General features: G+C 44.4%; 1 protein-coding gene across 32 annotated transcripts in view; it reads left to right on the top strand.

Moving 5' to 3' along the window:
* The window catches only part of Sgip1 (SH3GL interacting endocytic adaptor 1), a 197,482-nt gene that overhangs the window by 74,254 nt on the left and 98,934 nt on the right, over positions 1-24,294 (top strand). For all 32 annotated transcript variants that reach the window (XM_087904780.1, XM_087904783.1, XM_087904782.1 and 29 more), the window contains one exon: positions 17,367-17,430. In XM_087904780.1, the coding sequence (XP_087760906.1) occupies positions 17,367-17,430 (64 nt within the window). The remainder of the gene's footprint in view (positions 1-17,366; positions 17,431-24,294) is intronic.

Genomic DNA, 24,294 nt, shown 5'->3' with positions numbered 1-24,294 from the left:
CAGAAGTGGGCGTGACCTGCAGAAACCAAACCCTAATGACCTACTTCTGTCTTCCAAAGACTCCACAGCCTTCAAAATAGCATGACCACAAGTTGGGGAGCAAGAACACAGAATATCAGCGTGGTGGGGGGCATTCCAGACTTAAACTTAACAACAGCTTGAGCATTGCTTCTTCTTTGCTTTTTTGAGATGGGGTCTCCCCATGTAGCCTTGTTGGGCCTGAGGCTCGCTCTCTCCACCAGGATAGCCTGGCACCTGTGGAAATCTGCCTGTCTCGCCCCACAGAGTGTTGGGGTAGAGTGTTGACGAGCACTACCATGCCCAGCTTTCATCCTTGATGGTGAAGAAAGTCAGTTTCCTAAGTGCCGAACAACACTCTTTATATTTGTCATTATTTAGAACAGTGGATCTCAATCTATGGCTTGCAACCCCTCTGGGGGTTGAGCAACCCTTTAACAGGGGTCGCGTATGAGATACCCTGCATATCAGTTATTTATATTACAATTCATAACAGCAGCAAAATTATAGTTAGGAAATAGCAACAAAAATAGTTTTATGGTTGGGTCACCACAACCTTAGGAATTGTACTAAAGAGTCACAGCATTAGGAAGGTTGAGAACCACTGGTTTTGGATATTAATTAATGCCCTAGGAGTTATTCACAGAGATTAGGGACACTGCTGCTACGCTCTGGGCAGCGCAGGAGGCCATCAAAGCCTCTGATTGTCTAAGGTATGCAGTGTGCCACTTCCTCTCTGGCAGCTGCTATCCTACACATATTGAACTTTGCCCCTTTGGACCGTCCTGATTCAGGGCTGCATTTCTAGTCTGCAAAGGGAGATTGACAAATACAGAAAAACCAAGGGCAGGCTATCTGTCCTTAAAGAAAGGACCTGGTAGGAGTCTGATGTCGAAAATATAATCAAATTACTGAGATAGAGTTCAGATATCATGGTACTCGCGTCACTGGAGTTGTGATTCACGTTGTGGGGATAATGCTATTTGGCTAAATTGGGGTTCTGTCTGCTCTGCCACACATCTCAAAAGTAATGAGATATATTTAGCTTAGAAATAGAAATAAAAACAGCACTAAAACCAAAACAAAACCTATCGGTATAGAGTTCTAGAGAAGACAAATACATTGTGTTCTTTCTCTTCACCAGCCAGAAGCGTTTTTCACTTTATTGTACTTACTTATCATACACACATGTATGTATGTATGTATGGAACATGACAAACACAGGATACACCTGTCCAAGGAAATGAGTGTGTGTAGACGCATGATTTTCTAAGTGAGGGCCTTCTTCACCAATCTCACTGGACTTTGGCTTTGCTCATGCCTTACCAAGGCACACTTTGGCCTCTGTGCCTGCACTCTGTATATTGGCTGCCTGTAGGTTGTGTCCTAAAATTTCACCTTTCTAGTGTTTTCTTGGAAGCTGGTGAGAAGTTCATTTCCAAGATCTTAAAACTGTCACTTGGGGCAGGGACAAAAATTTCTAAGGTCTTCTTTATCATTTTCCAAAAGAAAGATTCAGTAAACCATGCTACAAATGTGTAATGCTTTTAATTCCAGAAAGAATCTTTTTCTTACTTTCAATTTTATATTCAGACTTGATTTCTAGAAAATATCTATTGTGATGAGTTATTTATGTTGCTCTGCTTGCTACATGCAAGAATAATTTGCTCTTTATTGCCAGCCCATGAGAAAAGATCTATCTTATGGATTTTACTTGGAGAGAGCAGGGCACAGAATCTGCATGACAGAGAGCTGAAGAATGTGACTTGTGGTTTTTCATGTGAACATTTGTGGTCATAGAGACAGTCATCAGGATTCATAGAACCTGAAAGCTAGCGTTTCCCAGCAGCAAAAGCTAGATGTAACATGACCACGTGGTTTGTGAGGGGGAATGGCACTCTCTCCTCTCTGCAGTTTAATGGAGAAAGACACTTTGCTGTTGGAGCTGAGTTGCTTTGTGTGTGTGTGTGTGTGTGTGTGTGTGTGTGTGTGTGTGTGTGTGTGTGTATGTGTGTGTGTATGTGTGTGTGTATGTGTGTGTGTATGTGTGTGTATGTGTGTGTGTGTATGTGTGTGTGTATGTGTGTGTGTGTATGTGTGTGTGTGTGTGTATGTGTGTGTATGTGTGTGTGTACCTCTGTAGCTTACTATTAATGAAAATAATAAAAATTACACAAATTTACTCAGGCAGTTCTCTATAGATACAAAGATATCTTCTCATTTACTACTGTAGTCATTTGATGTATATATTTTACAGTTACAGAAACTTAATTCTTGAGAAATGAATTTAAAAGAAAGTATCACACAGCTAGTTTGTGACAAAGCTAGAATCAGATGTCAGATCTCATTGCGAAAGTGTAATAAAGGTGAGGAATTTGACTTTAAGAGTTCCGAGGGGGTTCACAAGAAGGATCATATCAGACTGCCACGGGTAACAATGGTACACATTCTATTGCAACTGGAAAGCTCTTATGAGCTAAGAAATGCTCCAGTATTCAGTGTTTCAGTGAGGGTTTGTGCTTCTTCATGAATACAGATAAGAACTCAAATGCTTGTTTTCAAATAATTGTGTATGACAGTACTCTGTTTTTTGATGAACAAGAAAACACTAGTGTCTTGCTCATCACAATGGCCACCATACAAATGAATTCCTGGAGCTTTTTGGTCCTGAGTAATATACATTACTGGTGGAAGGAATTGTTGGAGGAGGCCGCTTGTTCATCCTGGCCGCCCAGAATCAAAATAACCAAACAGAAACTTTACTAATTAAAACACTGTTTGGCCCATTAGCTATAGCTTCTTATTGGCTAACTCTTATATTAATTTAACCCATTTCTATTAATATGTATATCACCATGTAGCAGTGGCTTACCGGCAAAGATTCGGCATGTCTGTCTCTGGCAGCTCCATGGCATCTCTCTCTGACTCTGCTTTCTTCCTCCCAGCATTCCATTTAGTTTTCCCCACCTAGCTCTGTTCCCCTACAGCTCTGCTATAGGCCCAAAGCAGTTCCTTTATTAACCAATGAAAGCAACATATAGACAGATGGACCGCCTACACCAGAGAATAAACACAGTTTTGATACATTTTTCCCTCTAAAACTTTCAAAGACTTCCCCTTACATTTCAATTACAACATCCCAATCTTTACCCCCCAAGAATTTGTGCCACAACCCCAGCTCATATTACTCTCCAACACCATGTGGTTGTGTGTAGCTTTTACTTGAAAAGTCAATCAGAAGGTGGCAAAGTGAGTGGCAGCCACCCATTGAGAAGGGATGCTAAGGATTGAGAAATTGAGCGTTTACCTTATCTAAGTCACAGGTTAATAGAAGATGCTGCCACCAAGCTTAGAAGAGTCTCTGGCACATGATAGATGTCCCTCAGGTCCTTTGTCCATCAGCCACTTAGAAAGTGGAGAGATCTTCAGATAGAGACTACCCATACTCCATGTTTGTATTACTACACACACACACACACACACACACACGGATATAGGATCAGATAATCATTGATAGTATAACACTCATGTATTTCAATGTTTATAATGCAAGATTTATACGTATAGAATATTTCACCGAAGAAAATGCTAAAGAGATAGAGTAATAAATATGAATGCCTATGAAAAGAAAAGGTTCCATTTCCTCGGAAGACCACAAGAAAACAGTTTTTCATGGCAACTGCATGGGCTTATGGCATCCAACAGGAATAGTTCCCTGACAGTTGGCATGTGATGTTGTTTCTGGAAAGATGGGACTGTCCACTTAGCCCACACAGGGAAGTGACCAACGTGAAGATGCCACCATAGGCCCACTTCGTGAACCAATGAGTTTTATTGAGTTGATTATCAGAATATGAGTGAGGGGTAACTTACAGGAGCAGAAATGACTCACTGACAGCTACACCCCTAAAGCCCACCCCAGCACAGGTGACAGCTCATGAAAGCTGGAGACCAGGAGCACACTGTATAACCTGTGGGCACTCAGCATGTTGGAGGTCATCCAGTGGGTCTGAGTCTCTCCCAGGTCATTCATCTACTGCCTGCTTCTTCTGGAATGCTAGGCTGGCCTATGCTTCTTCCAGACACCTGGGCTTCTCTGAGAGTGACTGTCACAACCATTACTGTTTACATTCTCTTGGAAAGGGAGGAGCCTAGATAATCTGGTCAGTTTCAGGGACTTCCTGAAGCTCTTTTGAGTTATTTACTTCCTGGCTCATACCTTCGGAATGGAGTGTGGCATGCTCCCTTAGAACATCCTGCTGTGTCTCCCCTTGTAAACATCCTGTCCTAAAATATCCCATTGCTTCACTTCCCTTTAACATCCTCCCAGAAGGTTCAGAAGTTTCCATCCAAGAAGAAAGGACTGTGGGAAACTTGTACGCGTGGGATTTATTACCAAAGGGTGGGGTAGAGGAAAATGAGCTTTTTATTGTAAGTCTTTCGAACAGGGTCGATCCACGTGTCCTGGAAACCTTTAAGGCCTCCCAAGAGAACTTAGAGCTAAACTGTATAGCGTGTGTGTGTGTGTGTGTGTGTGTGTGTGTGTGTGTGTGTGTGTGCTAGTGCACATGTATGTGCAGGCACACTGGAGGACAGATAGCAACCTCAAGTGTCATTTCTTAAGAACCATCTACCCCGTTTGGGGGCTTTGTTTGTTTGTTTGTTTGTTTTTGAGACAGGTCTCACCTAGGGCTCACTGCTTAGTCTAGAACAACTAACCATCTACCTGTATCTGCCTCACCAGCACTACCTCCCAGGCTACCACCCTGACGTATTCTACAGTACCAGGGATTGAACCCGTGACCCCACACTTGTACAGCAAACACTCAGCCATCTCTCTCTCTCCAATCCTATTTAATTCCTTTTCTAATGTTTTTGTTTGTTTTTTACTGCTGTGCATATTTATCTGGCAGCTGATTTTCTTAAAGAATTATCCCATGCTCTTAGATTTCTAATTTGTAAGCTAATCCCACTTTCTTTCAGAAGCTAGCTTCATACATCATAAATAACTCTGGCCAGTAGCCTGGGATGTTTGGAATGCGGTAGCATCTCATCCCACATTTTCCTTTGCTCTCAGCTTCCTTCTGGGTAAGGCAGACTTAACCACTTTTAACTGACCTCTGAGAAATTTATTTCCAAGCATAAAGTTGTAAATATGATGACCCATCTTAGATCTACCAAAGGGCCTCTTCCACTCTGGATGAAATGCCAATGGGCTACGGCTTACAAAATCCTTTTCCATTGGTGTTCAGTTTTCTTTATTTTTGATTCATTTTTTTTTACTTGCACAAAATTGGCTTTTGCTTTTTCAAAAGGAGAGATTTGAGGCGTTATAATGCAATGAGTTTTTCTGTTTGTGCCTCGAAACCAGAATTTATCCGGGCAAAGCCTTAGAAATCAGTGCTGCCTCCGTGTCACGTGTCACAGATGGGTTGGGAGGGTTTGCAGGGAGGGACCGAGAAGAATCGACGAATGTGAAGGGACAGAGACAGACAAAAGAAACTGCTTTGTTCCTCAAGGTTCTAGTGGGCTGAGTCATAAAATCTGAAGTGTTGTTCTCCAAGAGGCTGTGTTTGATGAAAAGCCAGAAGCAGGAAGTGCCATATGCCTTGCACAGTGCCTCTTGGTCTGTGGGAGTAACACTTGGTGTCTGGAAGGTCACAGTGCGAGGACCTGCTTGATGAGTACAGGTTGCAGTCAAGGCTGGAGACTTTCCAGGAACACACATTCCTTATTGCGAGTCTTTCCCCACTGATTGGTTATGCTGACTGTTAACGGGGCTGCGTCACTTGAGAGTGAGTTTTGATTGTTGTGACCAAGGCAAGGTTGAGACTTTTAAAATTTAGGTTGTTGTTGCTTTTAAAAATTATTTCCAGAGAAATAAAGCTACAGAGCTCCTGGCAGTGGTGAATCGGGTGTTGAATTGCCCGTGTGTCATCACTGAGCATGCCTGAGTTGTTTAACAACTGCCAACATGTCAAGATAGGCAAGAGAAATAAGCATGCACCAAGTGGTGCCCACTACACTGCAGGCTCTACACAGGTTTCTTACAGCACTGAAAACTTCCAAAAACCCTTTGCGATTCTTAGCTGAGAAGATGGAGACTCAGAGGTTCAGCAGCCTGTTCCTGAAGGCAGCATTGAACCCAAGTCGAGACTTGCAGCTCCTCCTTCTTTCCCAGTAAGCGCGCTGCTGGTGGGTCTCGGTGCTATGCTGACAGCTTATCAGAGTTGTCCACCTGCTTCAAATCCTGATCACCCACCTTCCCAGTTCCATTAACCCTGCCACAGCAAATCTGACCTTTGGTATCAAATGTTTTCTGTGACTTCTCTAAAATGTCCTCCTATGTCACTAAAAGGTCAAATATTTTTCTCTGGAAAAAAAGCCTGCTTAGCCACTTGAAGTTCTTCATTACCTTTGGGATTCTCCATTTCAGTGTCTCACCGTGCATTTCCAGATACCGAACTTGAACCTGCTGTTTGTTCATGTCAGATGTTTGTGATCCAATGTTGTTGGATAGTCACTGGGGTTTTTCCCAATGGGCTTAGCTCAGAATGCCATGTAAACAGGCTTTGCACTGACTAAGTACAAAGTTCCCTGGAACGTCCTTTGATCACTGAAATGTCAAACCAGAACATTCAGACCAGAGAAGACATGCCTACCAACTTTGAATAATTCCTTTGGTTAAAAATGCAACTGTATAGATCAGCTAGTAAACATGTACCTGACGGCCACAAGCTGGTACACCCCTAAACAGTGACCTCAACTCCTGCTGCCTCCCGACATTCACTTTTAATAAACATCTCCCACATTCTAGGTAGTAAGTAAGCCCTGGAAATCAGAATTTGCAAAACATCATAGGAAGGGCTATCTTAAATGACCTGAAGAATTGGGGTAATATTTTTTTGGGGAAACAGTCTGAATTGAAACAGTACCTATACTTGAAACAGAAGGGAGGGCTGAGAGTTTAACTCCAAGGAAGAGAACTTCCCTACTCTGCCTGAGGATTTATATGGAATTCCCAACCTTAGAGGAGATGCTGACGTGCAAGGCCCCTGCATCCTTCCTGAGACACAGTAGCCATCGTAATGAATACACATTGCCATGCTGGGGTTGCCATCTGCGTGAGGCATGATGCCCAGGGCAATTAAATTTGCCTGTTTTTTATTACTGAGACTAAATGCTTGGCCTGGGTTCATGCAGAAAATAAGTAATTCCATTACATGTGATTCACCTTGAAGCAACCCTCGACATTGATGAAGACTCCAGCTGAAACTTCCCATTGGTTACAGAAATAACCCAGTTAGCCAGCCTTTATTAGCTCCCTCTCTTTACCGGGAAACACACATATTTCAACATGCAAAATATAGTCTTAATGTTTAACTAGTGCACAGCTCAGTTTTCCTAGAAATGTCTTTCCATTACAAAAAAAAAAAAAAATCACACGGTGGGGGGGGACGTTACTTTTGATAAGAAGGCAAAAATAGCAGTAAAAGCTAAGAAAGTTTTCCAAGGTCAAGAGGAGCAAGGACTCAGTCTAACAGAGGGGTCTTTAGAATGCAATTTCTCTCCATGCCTCCCATCAGGGTGGAGAAGATGGAAAACAAACAGTGGAGTTCTTAGATTCTCTCTCCAGCAAGGCCCCTGGATCCACCCATCTGCACTTCCTCAGCTAGGGTCCCAAGTGCCTGCCTGGCTGGCTTGTCCTGTTTTCCTTGTTACTTGTTTTTGTCTTTGTTTTTGGTTTGGGTTTTAGTTACTTCCCCCATGGGTTCTAGAGATTGAATTTAGGTCCTCTCTTTACCAGCTCCCCTCGTGTAATACTCTTATAGCAAGAAGGTTCTCATCTGTTTTAAGTTGTTCAGATCGTGTTTGTTTTAATTAGGTGGCAGGTGCTTCGGTTAAAAACGCCAACCAGCACAATAGTTTCTGTTTCAAATTCAATTTTTACAAAGCATTTAAAGGACTCCTTTGTTTTTCATCTGTAGCCTATCGAAAGGAATGTGTTTACTTGAGGATGCAGGAGGTGACTTGATCCCTAGCTGTTGTAGGTAGTCTGAGAGGGAGAGGAGGAAGGGGTTCCCGGCCCCTAACCCGTGAATGGTGCAAATGCTGATTCACATGACAGTGCGCCAACCGCAAGACACACAGGGTCTTCTCTTCCACCAAGGCTGGGCAAAGCAAGTTTCAAAATGGCGCCTGCCTGCACCTGTTGTGGAACTTGAGGAAAGGACCTTGGAGCCAAAGAGCCACGACCTGGGAAGAGACTTGTGCAAAGACTAACCCTTCAGACAATCTTAATGTTCACAACCGTGTTAGTGTAATCTTCAGATGACACTAGAGAACGGATGACTTAGATGATGCCGAGCTAGTGGTCACTAATCCTCACAGCGGAAAGACTTTGACAACAAATCATTCGGGCCTCGGGACTGAACTAGAACAAGGATGGAGAGCAACATCACCCTGTGTCCCTAATGTGGAGAACATCTGCTATGTACCCAAAAGGTTTGAAGAAGCCGCTGATATGGGACTCCGGAGACGCAGAAACTTACCAACGTCGGACATGATGCAGATCCCAGTAAACAGTGCAGCTCAGTACATGATGTAACTGTATGACAGCTCAGCAAATGATGGGCACAAGAGCTACAGGGACTCCTGCGAGACAAGGGACAGTTAGAATGTCTGCTCACTTTGTGGTGTCTTGTCTCAGTGGTAAGTCCTGCAAGGCGTGTTTCTGTGCGACCGGGACAATGATAAAGAGAGTCTCAGTAACTCATCTGATTATGTATCTTTTTGATCAGCCCTTCCTAAGACTCTGCACAGAAGAAACCAAAACAGCACCACGGCCCCCAGTTAGTGTCAGAGGCTTCATTGTGGTTGTTCCAATACTGAGTCAAGAGTACTGCCTGACAGTGAACAGGCAAGAGGTGGAGAGCCAAGTCCTAGTGAGTCTTTGGTGTAGAAAACGGTGTGAGGAAAGCAAGCATGAACGCACAAAGCAATAGAGGGCATGCAAGGTCTTGACCCAAAGGTGGAACAAATCATCCCATTCCAACAGTAATGATGAGATGAGCCCCAAGCCAGGTGAGCCAGGTTAACTTTGTGCTAGAAAACAGAGGGAAGACCCTCATGCACGATGAAACTGACCTCGGCACATATGAATGAAGCTGAAGAGCCTGAACTTCTAGAGGAAAAGGAGTCTGCAAATTTGAGCCTTGGGAGGAAGGTTTGGTGCACACAGATTAGTGCAACAAGCAGAAGGAGCCACCAAAATAAGAGCCCCTGAAGAATCATCCGAAGATGCGACACAGTATGAGGAAGGGACATCCATAAAAGTCCCAGTTCAGAATTAGACAGATCCAGCACCATCAGACGGCTTCACAGCAGAGTTGCTGGGTTCCGCTACAGGAGGAAGGACTGATAGCAATCCTGATAGCCCTGGAGAGCAGAGCAGCCCACCTTGTCTGTAAAGGCAAGGGACCAGGAACTTGAGATCAAATTAGCAGTGAGACTGTTGGAAATACACCTACCTAACACCAAGACGAAGCCCCCATCTTAAGTACCTGGCCTTTATTTCGGCAGGAACCATCAGCCAGAGACTCTGCTTGCAGTGACACAGATGACAGTCAGGAGGACCTAGACCATATCCCGGGTGCAGGTTGTCAGGCAGGAGCGACGCTGGTGATAGTTGCTTTGTTACTGCCACATTCCAAATTCCTCTGTGAATATAAAAGAAATGATTTTATTTTGGATCCTTTGACCAGTTAAAAGGCCACCAGTAAAGATGGGTTATAAAGCCGTTGCAACTTCATGGCCCCACCGTTTCCATGGATTCTCCTGTCTCTACCTCCTAGATGAACAGCTCTGAGTCTGGCTTTACGTGAGTTCTGGTGACCCAGCCTCCTCATAACTGCAAAGCAAGTGCTTTATCCACTGAGCCGTGTCCACAGCCCATACAAAATACTTTGAAATTTTTGCCACATATAGAGAACTATAAAATGCCAGGTAATGTTTTTCCAAACATTCAGATGTGTGAATTTGCATCAATACTAATACTCCTTATAGTGAAAATGTTGGTTCAGATCAGTTTTTAGCTTGTCACAAAAATTGTTCATCACTACACTGTTGACAGATATCACACAGAAGTGAAACCAAGGCTTTTTGAGACATCAAGTCACATGCTTCCTTTCCTTGCATTTGAAAGGCCTCTTCTTTAAGACCATTGAGCAAAGGGTTTTAAGCCAGCCCTGTCCTTCACCAAGGTGATGACCCCACGTGGAGTGCTAATACCATGGTATTTACCTTCAGAGCTTCTGAGAACAGATCAAAGGAGCTAGCAGCTGAGCCAAGTGTTTCTGGAAGCTTCGCATATACCTGACAAAGGAAAGTGCTTGTTCTCTGCAAAGTCTCCTGGAAACATGGACAGAGTGGAGGTCCCAAATCTATAACTGCTTCCAGAAGTGTTCCTTTTGTTATCACAATACAACATTGTTGTCTACGGGGGAGAATCACAACTGAACTTTTTAAAAATATCACCAAAAATTATTTCAGAACATTTTAAGTAACGGTATGTATTGTTCTTTTTTTAAAATAATGATAATGGGATGGTCCCGGGTGGCTCGCGGAGTCCTACAAGGATGGCCGTGAGTCCCTGCAGCACCATGCGGCCAGGGGAGTCAGGCGGGCAGTTACAGCGGATAAAAGGCTCATAGGACATAGTATTATTTAAAGAAGAGGGAGACATTTATTGCTTAAAGAAGAGAAAAACAGAAAGAACAAAGACACACGTACACACGAGATGAGACAAACACGCACATGCACGCACCCACACACACACACCAGAGAGAGAGAGAGAAGATGGCAGCGGGAGGAGGGTCAAAAGTGGCTGGGATGGGCGTGGTTAATTCTTAAAGTGTCCCAATGGAATAACATTCCTGGATCCTTTTTATAATAAAAAGTAGAAGGTTAGACATTACAGGTTGAAGGAATTGGGGCGGCGAATTCTCAAGACTGCTTCCGACTGATATGTGGGTGTTGTCTTGGGGGGGGTGAGGGAGATCCGAGAGAAGCTGGGTGTTGGTCACATCCTGGCATAGCTGGTCTCTGCTCCCGACAGGACAGGTGTCTGTGGCATGGAAATGTCTGGTGTCCCTTGGACCTGGTTAGGGTATTGGCAGAACAGAGGACAAAGTTAAATTGAGAAAAAATTTTAGGACCAGGGAATTGAGAGGTTTGTATCTGACCTGTTTACGGTGGGTTTTTTAATTCGGCTCCCTGGAACTTATAAGAAAAACAGAAGTTTTAGACATATATATTATATTAAGAACTCCTTGGGTTGGTAAAAACAGAAATTATAATGAAAAGTATTTTTATTTGGTGAGACAACCTGGCAAAACCTCTCAGCTATCAGACTGTCAGAGATCTTTGAGAAGGATAAGATTTTACTTGAGTTACTGATAAAAAATGACAGAGAACTTACTTGGTTGGCACCCAGAGCTACTCTTTGGTCCTCCCTGGTCGCTGAAGGTTGCATTTGACCTTTGTTGTTTAATGTAGAGCCTGCCAGGCTTTTGAAGACTCTGTGGACTAAGAAATCTTTAGGAAGACAGGTCTACCTTACCTGCGCAGCTAGACTGTCGATTCCAGTGATCATGTCCACATTTGGAGGTCTCCAGTTTAGGTGATAGGCAGGTTTTGCCCAATGGTCAGTGCTTGGCAGTCGAAGCAAACTGCAGATGGATGCTGGTCAGTGACGTGACCGTTTGTCTTTTGTCTTCTTGGAGGAAACAGAGTGCTTGCTAGGAGGATATTGAGTTGATGGGCATACACAGTTATTTAGGCCTGAAACGTCTGAGACATTGTACTTTGTTTCTTTCACGTTTCCCCCCCCTCTCATTGCAAAATAGCCTGGCTTTTGAACTCTTACATTTCTTTTCTGTTGCACTAAAATGCACATAACATCCAGTTTTCTGCTTGGGTCATTTTAGCATACATAATCTCTTAGAACAAACACCACTATCTAGATCCAGAATTTTCTGTCATCTCAAGAGGGTCTCTGTCATTCTCTTGTCCCCATCCTTCTACCTAGCCCCATCAACATCTACCCTCTATGTTGACAGATTTGCCTTTGCTAATATTTCTTATAAAGTTGCAGAATAGGTCATGTTCTCTATGTTTATCTGTTTTCCGTTATCACAGTGACTTTAAGGCTTTTTTATGTTCTATCAGGTGTCAGCACTTAATTCCTTTTTAAGGCTGAATAATGTTCTGTTGTGTAGATATACCACATTTTTACTTGTTCCTAGAGAAATATTTCATCTCCATCTTACTTGCAGAATAATATAAACTAAATAATGAGACATATCTTTAGAGGTTAAAGGCTTTCATAAAAATACAGCATCTCTGAGCAAATCTAGCGGGGAGAAATGTTCATTCAGAACCCATGAGTTAGTGCTGTTCTTCCATCTATAGATTCGGGATTTTTCTCCTGCAACATTCCTCACACCACCCCTCAGACACATTACTGGAAGAGAAAATGCCAACTACATTTTCACAAAGTTTGTAAGATAGGCTAGTGAAATGGTTCAGTGCTGAGAATGTTTACCATTCAAACAAGAGGACCTGAGTTCAAATCCCCAGCTCCCACGTAAAAAAAGAAGTGTACCTATAATCCCAGAACTAGGAGGTGAAGACAAGCAGATACCTGGGAGCTCTGTGCCCAACCTTTCCTGCTGAAATGGCAGGCTTCCCGTTCAGTGAGAGACCCTGTCTCGAGACAATGAAGGAGGGCCGTAGAAGGAGACACCTGATATCCTCCTCTGGCCTCTGCTTGTACACTCACAGCACGTACGCCCATACACTCACGTGTTTAAAATCATAAGTGAGCTCACATGTACACACACACACACACACACACACACACACACACCATTTAAAGAGAGTTTGTAAGACATTTTAAAAAGCACATAGAGAAGCCCTCAGTGACAGTGTCTGCTTATTATGTCAATGATGGAACTCCTTCTTGCCCTGGATTTTGGGGCCAGCACTGTCAAATTCTGTATCCGTTGTTCTGTTTAATTGTGCAGTAGCATCATACTCAGAATTGTCTGAATTGAGATAAACTTTCTATCCTTTTTTTAAAGGCCTATTTGAACGTGGTGGCACATGACTTTAATCCCCGTTCTCAGGAAGCAGGGACAGGTAGATCTCTGTGAGTTCGAGACCAACCTGGTCTACAAATTGAACTCTAAGATATCCAGGGTTGTTACATAGAGAGACCCTGTCTTGTGGGGGTGGGAGGGCTCTGTTTTTACTATTGTTCCTTCAAAACCTGACTGGCTTGTCTCAAGACACCGGAGGAAGCTAGCAGGACGTAAGTTAGATAGAGGATCAGAGGCCAGCTCACCACAGCTCAGCCAAGACCACAGCTCTGGAGCTTCCATGAAGGTGGCCTTGATCCCATGGCTCAGAGAAGAACTCTTCTCACCCTGGGTCTCACAGCAGGCTAATCTTCTTGCTGTGGACCCCACCATTGGCAGAGGGGCATTGCTTTAAAACAAAACAAAACATTTTTGTTGTCCTTTTCTTAATAAAGAATAGTTGACCCAAATCAATGCTCTATACCCAAAACAGGATAGAAATTGACTTTAAAATTGCTCAGGCTTTCTGAAGTCAGAATTGGAAAATTATTAGTTTCCTTTTAAATCGTTCAAATTTATTAATTTGTTTTTGTGAGTATGGGTAGGGGTGCACGAAGGTACATGCGTAGGGGTCAGAGAAAAGCTTGTGGGAACTGGTTCTTTCTTCCACCATGTACGTCCCAAGAATCAAACTCGGGCTGTGAGGATTGGCGGCAAGCCTCTTTACCCTCTGAGCCATTGTGCCGGCCCCAGCGTTTCTTGAGCTGACGCGAAATGTTTTTACCTTGGTACTCCAATTAATATCCTTGAGAATCAGTTCTCCCGTCTATGACTGTGGGGGCTGAGATGGGGGTGGAGGAGTGTGTGCATAATCTGTTCTTTTCCACCTTAGCAGGGAGGGGTTCGGGGCAGGAAAGTCAGTGGGTAAAGTAGAGGAATTTGCCCTGCACCCTGTTTTCTTTGCACCCTCCTCCTCTTCTCAAGTCTTTCCACTCGGCATGGAGGGGCCACTCTTTAATGCTTATTTAACAATTTGACTGTTTCCTGAAATGTCACATATTTATACGTCCCTTTCTCTATTCCATGCGTACATATATTCTGTGTGTTAGAAACAGGACTGTCAGTGACACTAACGGTCCAGGTTGGCCTAGGATTTTAAGAGTGTGTGATTCCTTCTCTTATTGTCACTTGTTATAAACCCAAGACTGAAACCCAAAGAGCAGAAGCAACAGCAAGCTCTGCAGCCAGAAACGATGCTGGGATGAACTCTGCATCCCCCAAGTCTGCGCCGGTGCAGTTTTTCCTGGAAAACAGATAACTTGGGACATCATGACCTACCTAGGTTCCTACTGGCTGCTGCCCAAATGAGTTAATGGGACGTGACAGTTCTGTTGATGATACAGGACTTCCTGGGATCTGAAAGCTGTGGTGACTCCTGATCTGTTTTCGAGGACATGCCGTCTCGTATAGGTAGAGTTACCAGAGTAAAGGACTTGAGCATGTGACTTAGTGAGGGTTTGCACTGTGCTCCTGAAGTCACCGGCAGTGACTCATGAGTACCACAGTCATTACGAACCTAAAGCTAAACTGGAAGCAGCAAGAAGCTGAAGCTTGGGGTAAGGGGTGAGAAGAAAATGATGGTTATGTAACCGTGGCATTTGTTCCTGTGGGGGAATAAGACAGAGAGGAGAAGAGAGAGGGATTTTTAACAAAGAAAACCGAAACGGAATGGGGTGAGGGCAAGCGTTCCTAAATATTATGAATAGTTTGAAATGTCAGCCCGTTCCCCTGTAAACTCATTATGTGGAGAGGAATAGGGAAGAGTTTTGTGTGGGGAACGATTTTTAAAAAGAGCATTGACATTTTAAAGACCTAAACATCTTAAATAGAATGAATATTAAATGCAAAAATCGAGCTGTGCTGAGACATTTTGGAAACTATATTTGAGCAGCATCCTTAGAGACAGCTAATGGGTGACTCAGAGTCTCGGCTGACTCACGGGCCTTGAGAAAGATGGTAGCAAATGCCCGGTCCTGTCTACTTCTCTGGTTGTTCTTCCTGCCAGACAAATCTTGCAGCTTCAGGGGCCATATTTTGGCTTGGTTGGCTGGTTGGGTTTTTCATTTTGTTGTTTTAGAGGAAGGGCCTCACTCTGTAATCCAAACTGGCTTCAGACTTTCGCCAACCCCCTGTCTCAGCCTCCCAATTGCTGAGATAATGATGATAAGCCACCCTGCCCAGCAATATCAGGTTTGTAGTTGGCTTCTAGCTCCCAGTACAGCTTTCCCTACAGTTCAGATTGCACAGACATCTGTTATAGGAAAACAGCACTTGCCAACATAAGAAAGCCAGCCACATGCGCACCTGTGGACCGCATAAGAGATGGAATACATAGGACATGGGGTGTTGTAAGAGGAGTGGGCCTGCTTTTTGTCCCACCACCCGGCTAACTTAACCCCCGAAACAACCACACAGAAATTGTATTAATTTAAACACTGTCTGGCCCATTAGCTCTAGCCTCTTATTGGCTAACTCTCACATCTTGATTAACCCATTTCTATTAAATCTGTATATCACCATATGACTGTGGCTTAGCGGCAAGATTCTAATGTACGTCCATCTCAGGCCAGAGATTCATGGCGTCTGCCTGTCTCTGCTTTCTTCTTCCCAAAATTCTGTTCTGTCCTCCCCGCCTACCTCAGCTCTGCCCTATCAAAAGGCCAAGACAGTTTTTTTATTCAACCAATGAAAGCAACACAAATACAGAAGAACCTCCTACACCAATGGGGAACACGTAGGAGATGGGAGGTCTCCACGGGTCCTTGACAAGCAAGAATGGAAGACCCAGACTGGGTTCAGTTCATGTGTCTAGAAGAAGGGGGCCTTCTTGCCACACTGCTGTCTGAATGGTGCTTTCTTGGAACATAACTTTAATCAGCAAATGTCATCTGATACCTCTGTAAAATAGGCAGGCAAAGGGAGGGGCCACACATGCAAACTGGGTGGCCCTGGCTTCTAGACTAGGAAGGCTCACAATCCTCAGAGAATCTGAAATAGCTAATGGGCAGCACCACTGATATATTAATACGTACAAGAGCATCAGTCAGATTGATAGGTCCTATCAGTGTGTGGCGTTGGGGCCCGACCTTCACGGATGAATTGGAATTTTGAGTGTTGGCAACATAAGCAGCGCATCTCAACCAGAGATGAAGATCCTGAGGAAGAGATGCTGGAGTACCAGTGTGGGGGTGTGCTCAGGGAATAGTTAGTATTCCGGTCTTGCCGTGATGCTAAAGATGAGATGGAAGTGCAGTACAGAGAGACGGGGAGAGAGGTGTGCACAGCTCTCCTGGTATGGCTCATCTCTCCGCATTTTAGGATTACCAAATCTCAAGTACAGATCCACCCTGGAAATGGCTATTCTAAATCTGTGATTCAGCTTCTTGGCAAAGTCTTGATCTTCCCAATACATAGCAGTCATCTAAGAAAAGCCTGTGATCTTTCCCAGTTACTGCATCCTTTTGTTGCCTATGAGTCGAAGAGCTTCCCCTGCCGCAGCCCTCATAGACACCTGTGGGAGCTTCAATAATGAATCATATTTGCATATTCACATGCATAGACATCTGCGGACGCTGCTCTCTGAATACACAAATTTCACAGCTTTGTGTAGCAACTTTCCCTTGTCTTTTCAGGACTGGAGTGTGTCACGACTCCTTGGGGGTCAAACAACCCTTTCACAGGGGTCATCTAAGACCGTCAGAAGACACAAGTATTTACATGACAATTCATAACAGTAGCATAGCAGCCACCATGGAGTAGCGATGAAAATAATTTTATGGTTAGGGTCACCACAACATGAGAAACAACTGTATTAAAGGGTCTCAACTTTAGGAAGGTTGAGAACCTCTGCTCCAGGACCTGGTCTGTGCTAGGCAGGTGCTTGACCACTGAGTCATACCCCTAATACCCCCAGTCTTTTTTTCTTCTTTTTCTTTACCTTTTTTTTTTTTTAATCTTTGAGACATGGCTTCACAAAGTTGCCCAAACTGACCTTGAATTCACTCTGTAGCAAAGAAGGAACATTGAATTTGAAGTCCCTGGCCTCTGTTTCTGGAGTCGTGTGTGTGGTAGAGGTCACCAGGCCTGGCTGCCCCTTCCAGGATACCTGTGCTGCTGGCTGCTTTCTGACCCTTTGCTATCTTCCCACAGGACTGAAAAAACGCACAAGGAAGGCCTTTGGAATACGGAAGAAAGAGAAAGACACTGACTCTACGTAAGTACTTTAGAGTTTGCCTCTCTGGGCAAGCTTTGTGCTAAGACCCTGCTGTAGTTGGTGCTTAACGAGTGACCCAAAGTCTCTTGATAGCATGAATTTGTTTTTCACTGCTTTCCCCAGTGTTGAGCACAAATACTTCTTAGACTTGTGCTTTTGAAGGGTTGAGATCTTTCATCGCGTGTTCAGATTTTTTTTAATAGTGTACTTTTTACTGCCCCGTATCTAAATCTGTCACTTCATGCAGAAGGCAGAAAATGTGGCTATTACCATTTGTAGAGGCTAAAAACACCTAGTGCACTTCTGGATTTATCAGCATGACCTGACCCAAGAGAATAACGTGATAATTGGTAAAGACAGGTTCTCTCTAGCCCCACCCACAAACGTGCCCTAGGTGACACCCAAAGCTTGCTCTTGAGGTCCCAGGATTGGGCAGGTAGAACTGTAAAACCAACAGAATGAACAAGAGCCTCAGTAAGAAACCAATGCCCCATACAACTGTGGGGTCGCTTTGATGCAGTTGAACAGTCCTACTCAAGAAAATGAATTCCCTGTGTGCCCCGACCCTGAAGAGTTAGTAATGGAACATGTTCATTCCACTTTGTTCTTATTTAACCATATTGAATGTTCATTCAGAAGCTGGCCATACACAAAATCTTAGATGCATTTTCAAGCTGTACAAGTAACATCATACATGTGGTTCAGTTCAGTTGCCAAGAACATAGGATCGCAGCCCTTGCCTGGTGTGAGGAGAGCACTGGTGAGCAGCTACAACTGGCTGTAAAAAAAAAGTGAGGTCTGGGATGGCTGCCCTGTATCAAAATGGAATCCCAGGAGGCTCCTTCTTCACCCAGCATGCCTGGAACAGAACAATCAGGAAAATAACAGTTTTGTGCCCACAGCCGAAAGTAATGAATTATTTTCATCTTTAGCTGTTTCATTTTCATTTTCTCTAAATGTAAATCTTATCATAGGATGCTTAGCATTTTCTCGTGTCCTTCCATCCAAGAATATATAATTCAATCAATGAAGACTTGCACAAATTAAAAAGTCTTTCCTACGACTAAACGAGGCAACATGTAACGTGCCCAGCGGGCTCCTTCCTATTTAGCGTCAGCTGTTTCTAGTCTGACTGGTATAGACTGATAGTAATTAAAATGGCAATTAATTAAAATGGAATTTGATGGAAAGTTGAAGGTAAGAAAGTGCACATTTGGCCTGATGCTTCATGGCAGGAGGGCCTTGAGTCCGGCCCCCTAAAAGATGAGAGAACGTCTTTCACACAAATGCCATAGCAAAAGTAAAAGCAGGGAGGTGGGAAATCTAGCAGGTATTCAGGACAGAGCAAATGGACAGAGAGTGTGCCTGTGAGCCAGAGACAGGATGGAAAGCAGAGGAGGTCGGCTAGGAAAGGCCTTAAATTCTAAGCCTTCTATCCTTGGCAGTGCGTCACCTTGAACCCCTGAAATGTAAGCCAAGGATGTGAAGAATTGAGAACAAGTATCTTTCAGTCTAGTTGCTATATGTTAAATCTCTTCATAGTTGGTATTTCTTCTTTTGGTAATTATATTTACTGCCGTCCTGGAGTGGTTTCTAAATTATTACATTAGGAATATTTTTCTGAACATCAAATAATTTGCCTTGCTTCTTGATAAATTTGCCATTTTCTAAATATTAACTACCAAAATAAATGCCTCCCTCTCTTTGAATACCTGTCTTCTTGCCCCAGTTCAGCCAAGAGTCTTAAGACCTTGGAAATTACGCAGTCCTTTACTTGGGCCTCAGTTTTCTTGCCTGCGCCAATAAGCTTTCTACTAGGTGAAGTTCATGTTCCCTAGAAGGCCAGACGCTGAACTGGTGAGGCTGTCAGCCACATGGGCCAACAGCTCCATTGGATCATGTGTTATGTGGGGCATTGTCGGAAGCATTTCAGAGGAACATCACAGCAGAAGCTGAGTGTGTTGCTGTGAAGCCCTCTCCATAGCTGTACCAGGGACTTGGGATGTCTGAAAAAGGATCTCTCTTGTGGCGGGGGGGGGGGGGGGGGGAGCACAAAAGAGGCTAAATGAGCCTCAGGGCAGGCTAGGCTAATTTGCATGTAGCCAAACCACTTCTTTTCAAACACCAAGTTATTCCCCATGCCTTCGCCTTGGATGCCCAGTGTCTCCTGCGGTTTTCTAATGAGGCATTACTTTATAGACTCCCAAGTGCCTTTCCTTAACTTCTCATCTGATTGCCAAATTACTTACAGGAGAGCAAATTAAGTATAAACTGGTTCCCCCCAACAGTGACAGTTAAAGGACACATTGTCTCGGGAAATTTTGTTTCTTGTGAACCCCTGCTCTCTAATTGGGTCACGTATCATCCTTGGAAAAGGAATCATAAACACAAAGGGGTTAGCAAGAGCGCTCTGCCAGTTTGCTTTAGCCAATGCCTATGTCAGCCTGCAATCGCTGAGACCTTGTTGATGCGATCCTTTTCCAGGAAGCTTTTCCAGGATGGTTGCAACTGGTGCAGGGTTGCTAAGCAACCGGCTAGCCTAGCAGCCAGCATCAACTTCAGCTGATTGAACCTCCTCAGAGAGAGTGGGTTTAAGAACCAGAGCTTCCTGATTTGATCATGATTACAGGGGCCGATAGAGAGGAGAAGGAGGGGGGAGCCTGTGCTAAGTGGCAGAATATTCAGCTGCACCCCTGTCCTTCATTCTCACATAATTCAATAAGTTTGGTAACAGTATCTCACTTCTAGAGATGAGAAATCGATGCCAGGTGGGGTTAGCAACTTGCTGAAGGCCATGAAGAAACAAAGCCGAGAAGAGAATCATGCTCTGAAAAAAAGGCAGAGATGAGAAAGACTGTGACCCAGACAGAGAGTCAAAGAGAAATGGCAGTTGTGACAAGAAACAAACCTTTACAACTAGAGGTCACACATCCATTTTGAATGACAAGGTTTAAAATAGAACTCATCCAATATAATGGATCTGTCACTTAAAAGAATGGAAAAACTTACTAAAATGAAACACATGTCCAAGATGTTGATTCTCCTACAGATTGCTAAATAAATTTGGCGTTATACAAAACTAGTGAATTCACAGCTGCCTCTGCATGACCCGGTGAAGAAGACGAATCCGTCGATTCCTGAGAGAGAAGGAACAGAGGAACGTCAGAAACACAGAGGGAGCGACAGGGCAGCAGGAGTTCGGACTGAAGAAAAACATAGCACCGCATAGGAAGGCGCAAGACGTGATGAGGTCCACAGAGTACCCCAGTGGGGAAGCAACCTGGAGCAGCCACCGACCAGCACCCAGACCTATAGAACGGCTGCTACTCACCTGGGGTTAGAAACACACCGGAAGGTGCTGGTCCCTGCTTGGCAGCCTCCTGGGACCAGCAAGTTGGAAAGAGAATGGATGGGAAGCAAAGTCACGGCCAAAATCTCAATAGACTATGTCTGGAGAGAGTCCAGGACAGTGCTGCCTATGGGAGAGCCGTCGGAAGTGTGAAACAGAAGCCTAAGACTGAAATCTTCCACAAGCACCACAGGTGACTGGCCTGAGAGCGAACGCGGAAAGCAGCACCCCCCCCCCCCACCTCCGCCACGGTGAGCTGCAGCGTGGGAACACAAGAACGGCGCGGTGCCGGTGCGGAGCCAAGCAGTCTTGCCCAGCATTCTCGGGCATTCCATCAGGGGAAAGACTGGATCCTCAAGGGAAGATAATGCCCAGCAGAGGCAAACACAAGCCTGGGCACGTCCTCCATGGTATGTCCTCATGCCCCTCCTAAACACTGGATGTCCCGAATGGAAAGTAGGCTCCCCTGGCACACCAGAGAGAGGTGCAATTGGATGGCTAGCGTCTCCCATTAGGGAACTCCAACAGGAAGCCGTGTCCAGCATAGAAGCCGCCTCAGCAAGGGAGGACACCTAATTTGTTTGAATCACTGAGAACAGCAGCCCGCTCCCCACTGCAGAGCCGGCCACAAGGAAGAGCTATCAACGGGGTGGGGGCTGCCATGTCATCCTGCCCAGAAAGAAGCATACGCTGAGGATAGATTTCCTATTTCAATTTATTTTTCCTTGTTTTACTTTAATTCACATTTCTCTCCATTCTTTAGTTTCTTTTAATCTAATTCCTGCCTGAACAGGCTTTTATGTCTACCCTCTTTTTCTGCATCTCTTCTTCAGTGTTTTCTTAATTATGCCCCCCACACGTCTAGCCCACACACTGTTGTTCTCTCTCCTGCTCACTCCTTCCACATCTTCCGTTTGACTTGCTGTTAGTTCTTGTAACCTTAAAATACTAGAAACTGCAAGCATCCTAGTATCCCTGTCTCGGGGCCTTATTGGGGACACAACTGCTCTGGCTTTTAGTTTATTTTGTTTTTTACTCTATGAATACCAAGACTGCTGTAACCAGTCACTTCTGTCCATGCAGTTTGCTTCCCCCGAGAGTAGTAAGGAGGAGGAATCCAAGCCAAAACAGGTGGCTCAGAAGACGCCCATAAACTACAGCCAAGAAGCCACAAAGGGCAAAGCAAACCCTGGAGTACCAAGAGCCCAGCCGATGTACAGAAGAGATCAAGGAAACAGAACGCGTGTGAGAAATCAAGCTGCTCTCACATAACTCCTCAGAGGCAGACAACAAGGTCTGGGCAGCTAATGCCAGAAAATTCCAGGCTCTTACTGCTTAACAGGAGCGGTCGCCACATAGAGGCCTCAGACAGCAGATAAAGTGAAGAAAGAAAATCTTCTGCCTGCACAGACACACACACATGCGCACACACACCACGCTAAATATCATATATATATATGTAACATAATATCAAATATTATATAATATATAAAATCTACTAACCCCTACAAGGCAAACACAACAAACTCACACTGGCTCTCTCATCAGCGACTCTTTAAAAACCAGGGAAGCATGGAATGATAGTTTCAAATCCCAAAGGTAAATCGCTGCCAATGAGACTGCTATATCGAGCAAAGCCTCCTTCTAATACTGATGGGGAAGAGTAAGGACGTTTGAAGACCAGCACCACTAAGGCACTTCACGACATCCCTGCCAGCCCCGAAGAAGAAGCTCAAAGCACTGTAATGCAAAAGGTGAGGAAAAAGAGCCCAAACCCCAGGGGACAGGAAGGAATACAGTTGAGGATAAAAATAGACGGAAGAGGACTCCATCACCACCCCTATCCAGGAAACCAACAAGCCCATAATCCCAACAGGAGAGAAAGAAAGGAACACCTAATAATCCAACACACCAGAAAAATCACCCACAGTATTTCTAGACATTGCTCAGTAATGACAGTAATGTAAATAGCATCAACTTGGCTGGCCAGGGCTGGAGAGGTGGCTCAGCAGTTAAGAGTACTGACTTTTTTCCAGAGGACCCAGGTTCAATTCCCAGCACCCACATGGAGATCCATGACCATCTGTAACTCCAGTTCCAAGGGATTCAAAAACATCAGCTGGCTTCCACAGGCACTAGGCATGCAAATGGTGCACAGATATACATGGAACCAAAATGCCCATATACATAAAATAAAAATAAATAAATCTCTCAAAACAAGATCAAATCTTCTAGTTCTTCCTAATCATGTAACTTTTAAGCTCCTTACTGTGAATTAATGCCACATTCCCAAGTAACAGTGGCTACCCTCTGGCTTCCCCCTCTGCTTTAGAAATTGAAATTTGACATTTCAAAAACTGCTGTGACCAAAACACCTTGCAAAAGAACTATGAGTTAGTGTTGGAGAAGGCAGCGCAAAGGTGGCAGGAGCAGGAAACTGTGGGTTTACATCTTGAACCAAAAGCAAGAGACAGCAAGAGCACTGTGGAGGGTGTAAACCTCAAAGCCCCGCCCTCAGTGACGAGCTTCCTTTGGCAAGAACGCCTCCTAAACCTAACCCAACGGCTCCACTAAGTATTCAAACACCCGAGACTATGAGGAGACATCTCATTCAAACCACTACGCCCCCCCCCCCCCCACTTAGTCAGTCCCATCTTCTGCTGTAACAAAAGTAACTTGCTTACACTGTTCTACCATGCAGCGTAGCTGTGAGCAGACAGTTTGTGTTCCCGGTGAAGAAATATCCATGGATGAGAATCAGCACTTTTGAGTTCTTAGCTGCTGCCACGAAATAGTATTTGTTCACTCTTTGTACTAATCAGGTTAGATAAGGAGTCCAAGAAGACAGAACGTAGAAATGGTGACGTCTGAACCTCCAAATGCCCCTCACTCTGAAGCCCTTGCTCTCAGAGCACCCCAGCATGGCGCCCCCATAGAACCGCTGTTCTGGGATTCAGCAGCAGAGGGCGCCACTTAGCACAATTCCCACCTCCACCTCCTGTCCTATCACTAAAAGATATACAGAAGTCCAAAAGATACAGTTTCTCAGACTAGCTGAAAACTACCAGGAAAAAAAAAAAAAAAACTTCATAAAAGACAATTCAGGATCATAGCTAAAGGAGTATACACCTGTCTGTATATGTATTTTATGATTGATCCTTTTAGTGGAGCCAGCGAGAATGGCCGAGGGAACCGGAGAGATGGCTCAGCAGCTGAGGGAGTATGCTCTTGCAGAATACTAAATGCTGTCCCAGCACTAATGTCAGGTGGCTCACAACTGTCTGTAACTCCAGTTCCAGGGAACCTGACCCTCTCTCTGGCCCCTGAGGGCACCTGCGTTCACACTTGCACATGCCCACACGCAGGCATGCACATATGCACGCCATTTTAAATAAAATAAATCTTCCAAAAAGAATGGATCAGACTCTTATGAGATATGTGGGGCCTGGACCGGCACTGCCAGTTTGTGCCATTGGAGCTCAGTACGGGATAAGGGTTTCCCTCCTGACGCACCT

The sequence above is a fragment of the Myodes glareolus genome, chromosome 3 (genome assembly GCF_982192425.1).
Source record: "Myodes glareolus chromosome 3, mMyoGla1.1, whole genome shotgun sequence".
Classification (NCBI taxonomy): domain Eukaryota; kingdom Metazoa; phylum Chordata; class Mammalia; order Rodentia; family Cricetidae; genus Myodes; species Myodes glareolus.
The sequence above is the reverse complement of the archived record's forward strand: the minus strand, read 5'-3'. Positions and strand labels throughout refer to the sequence as shown.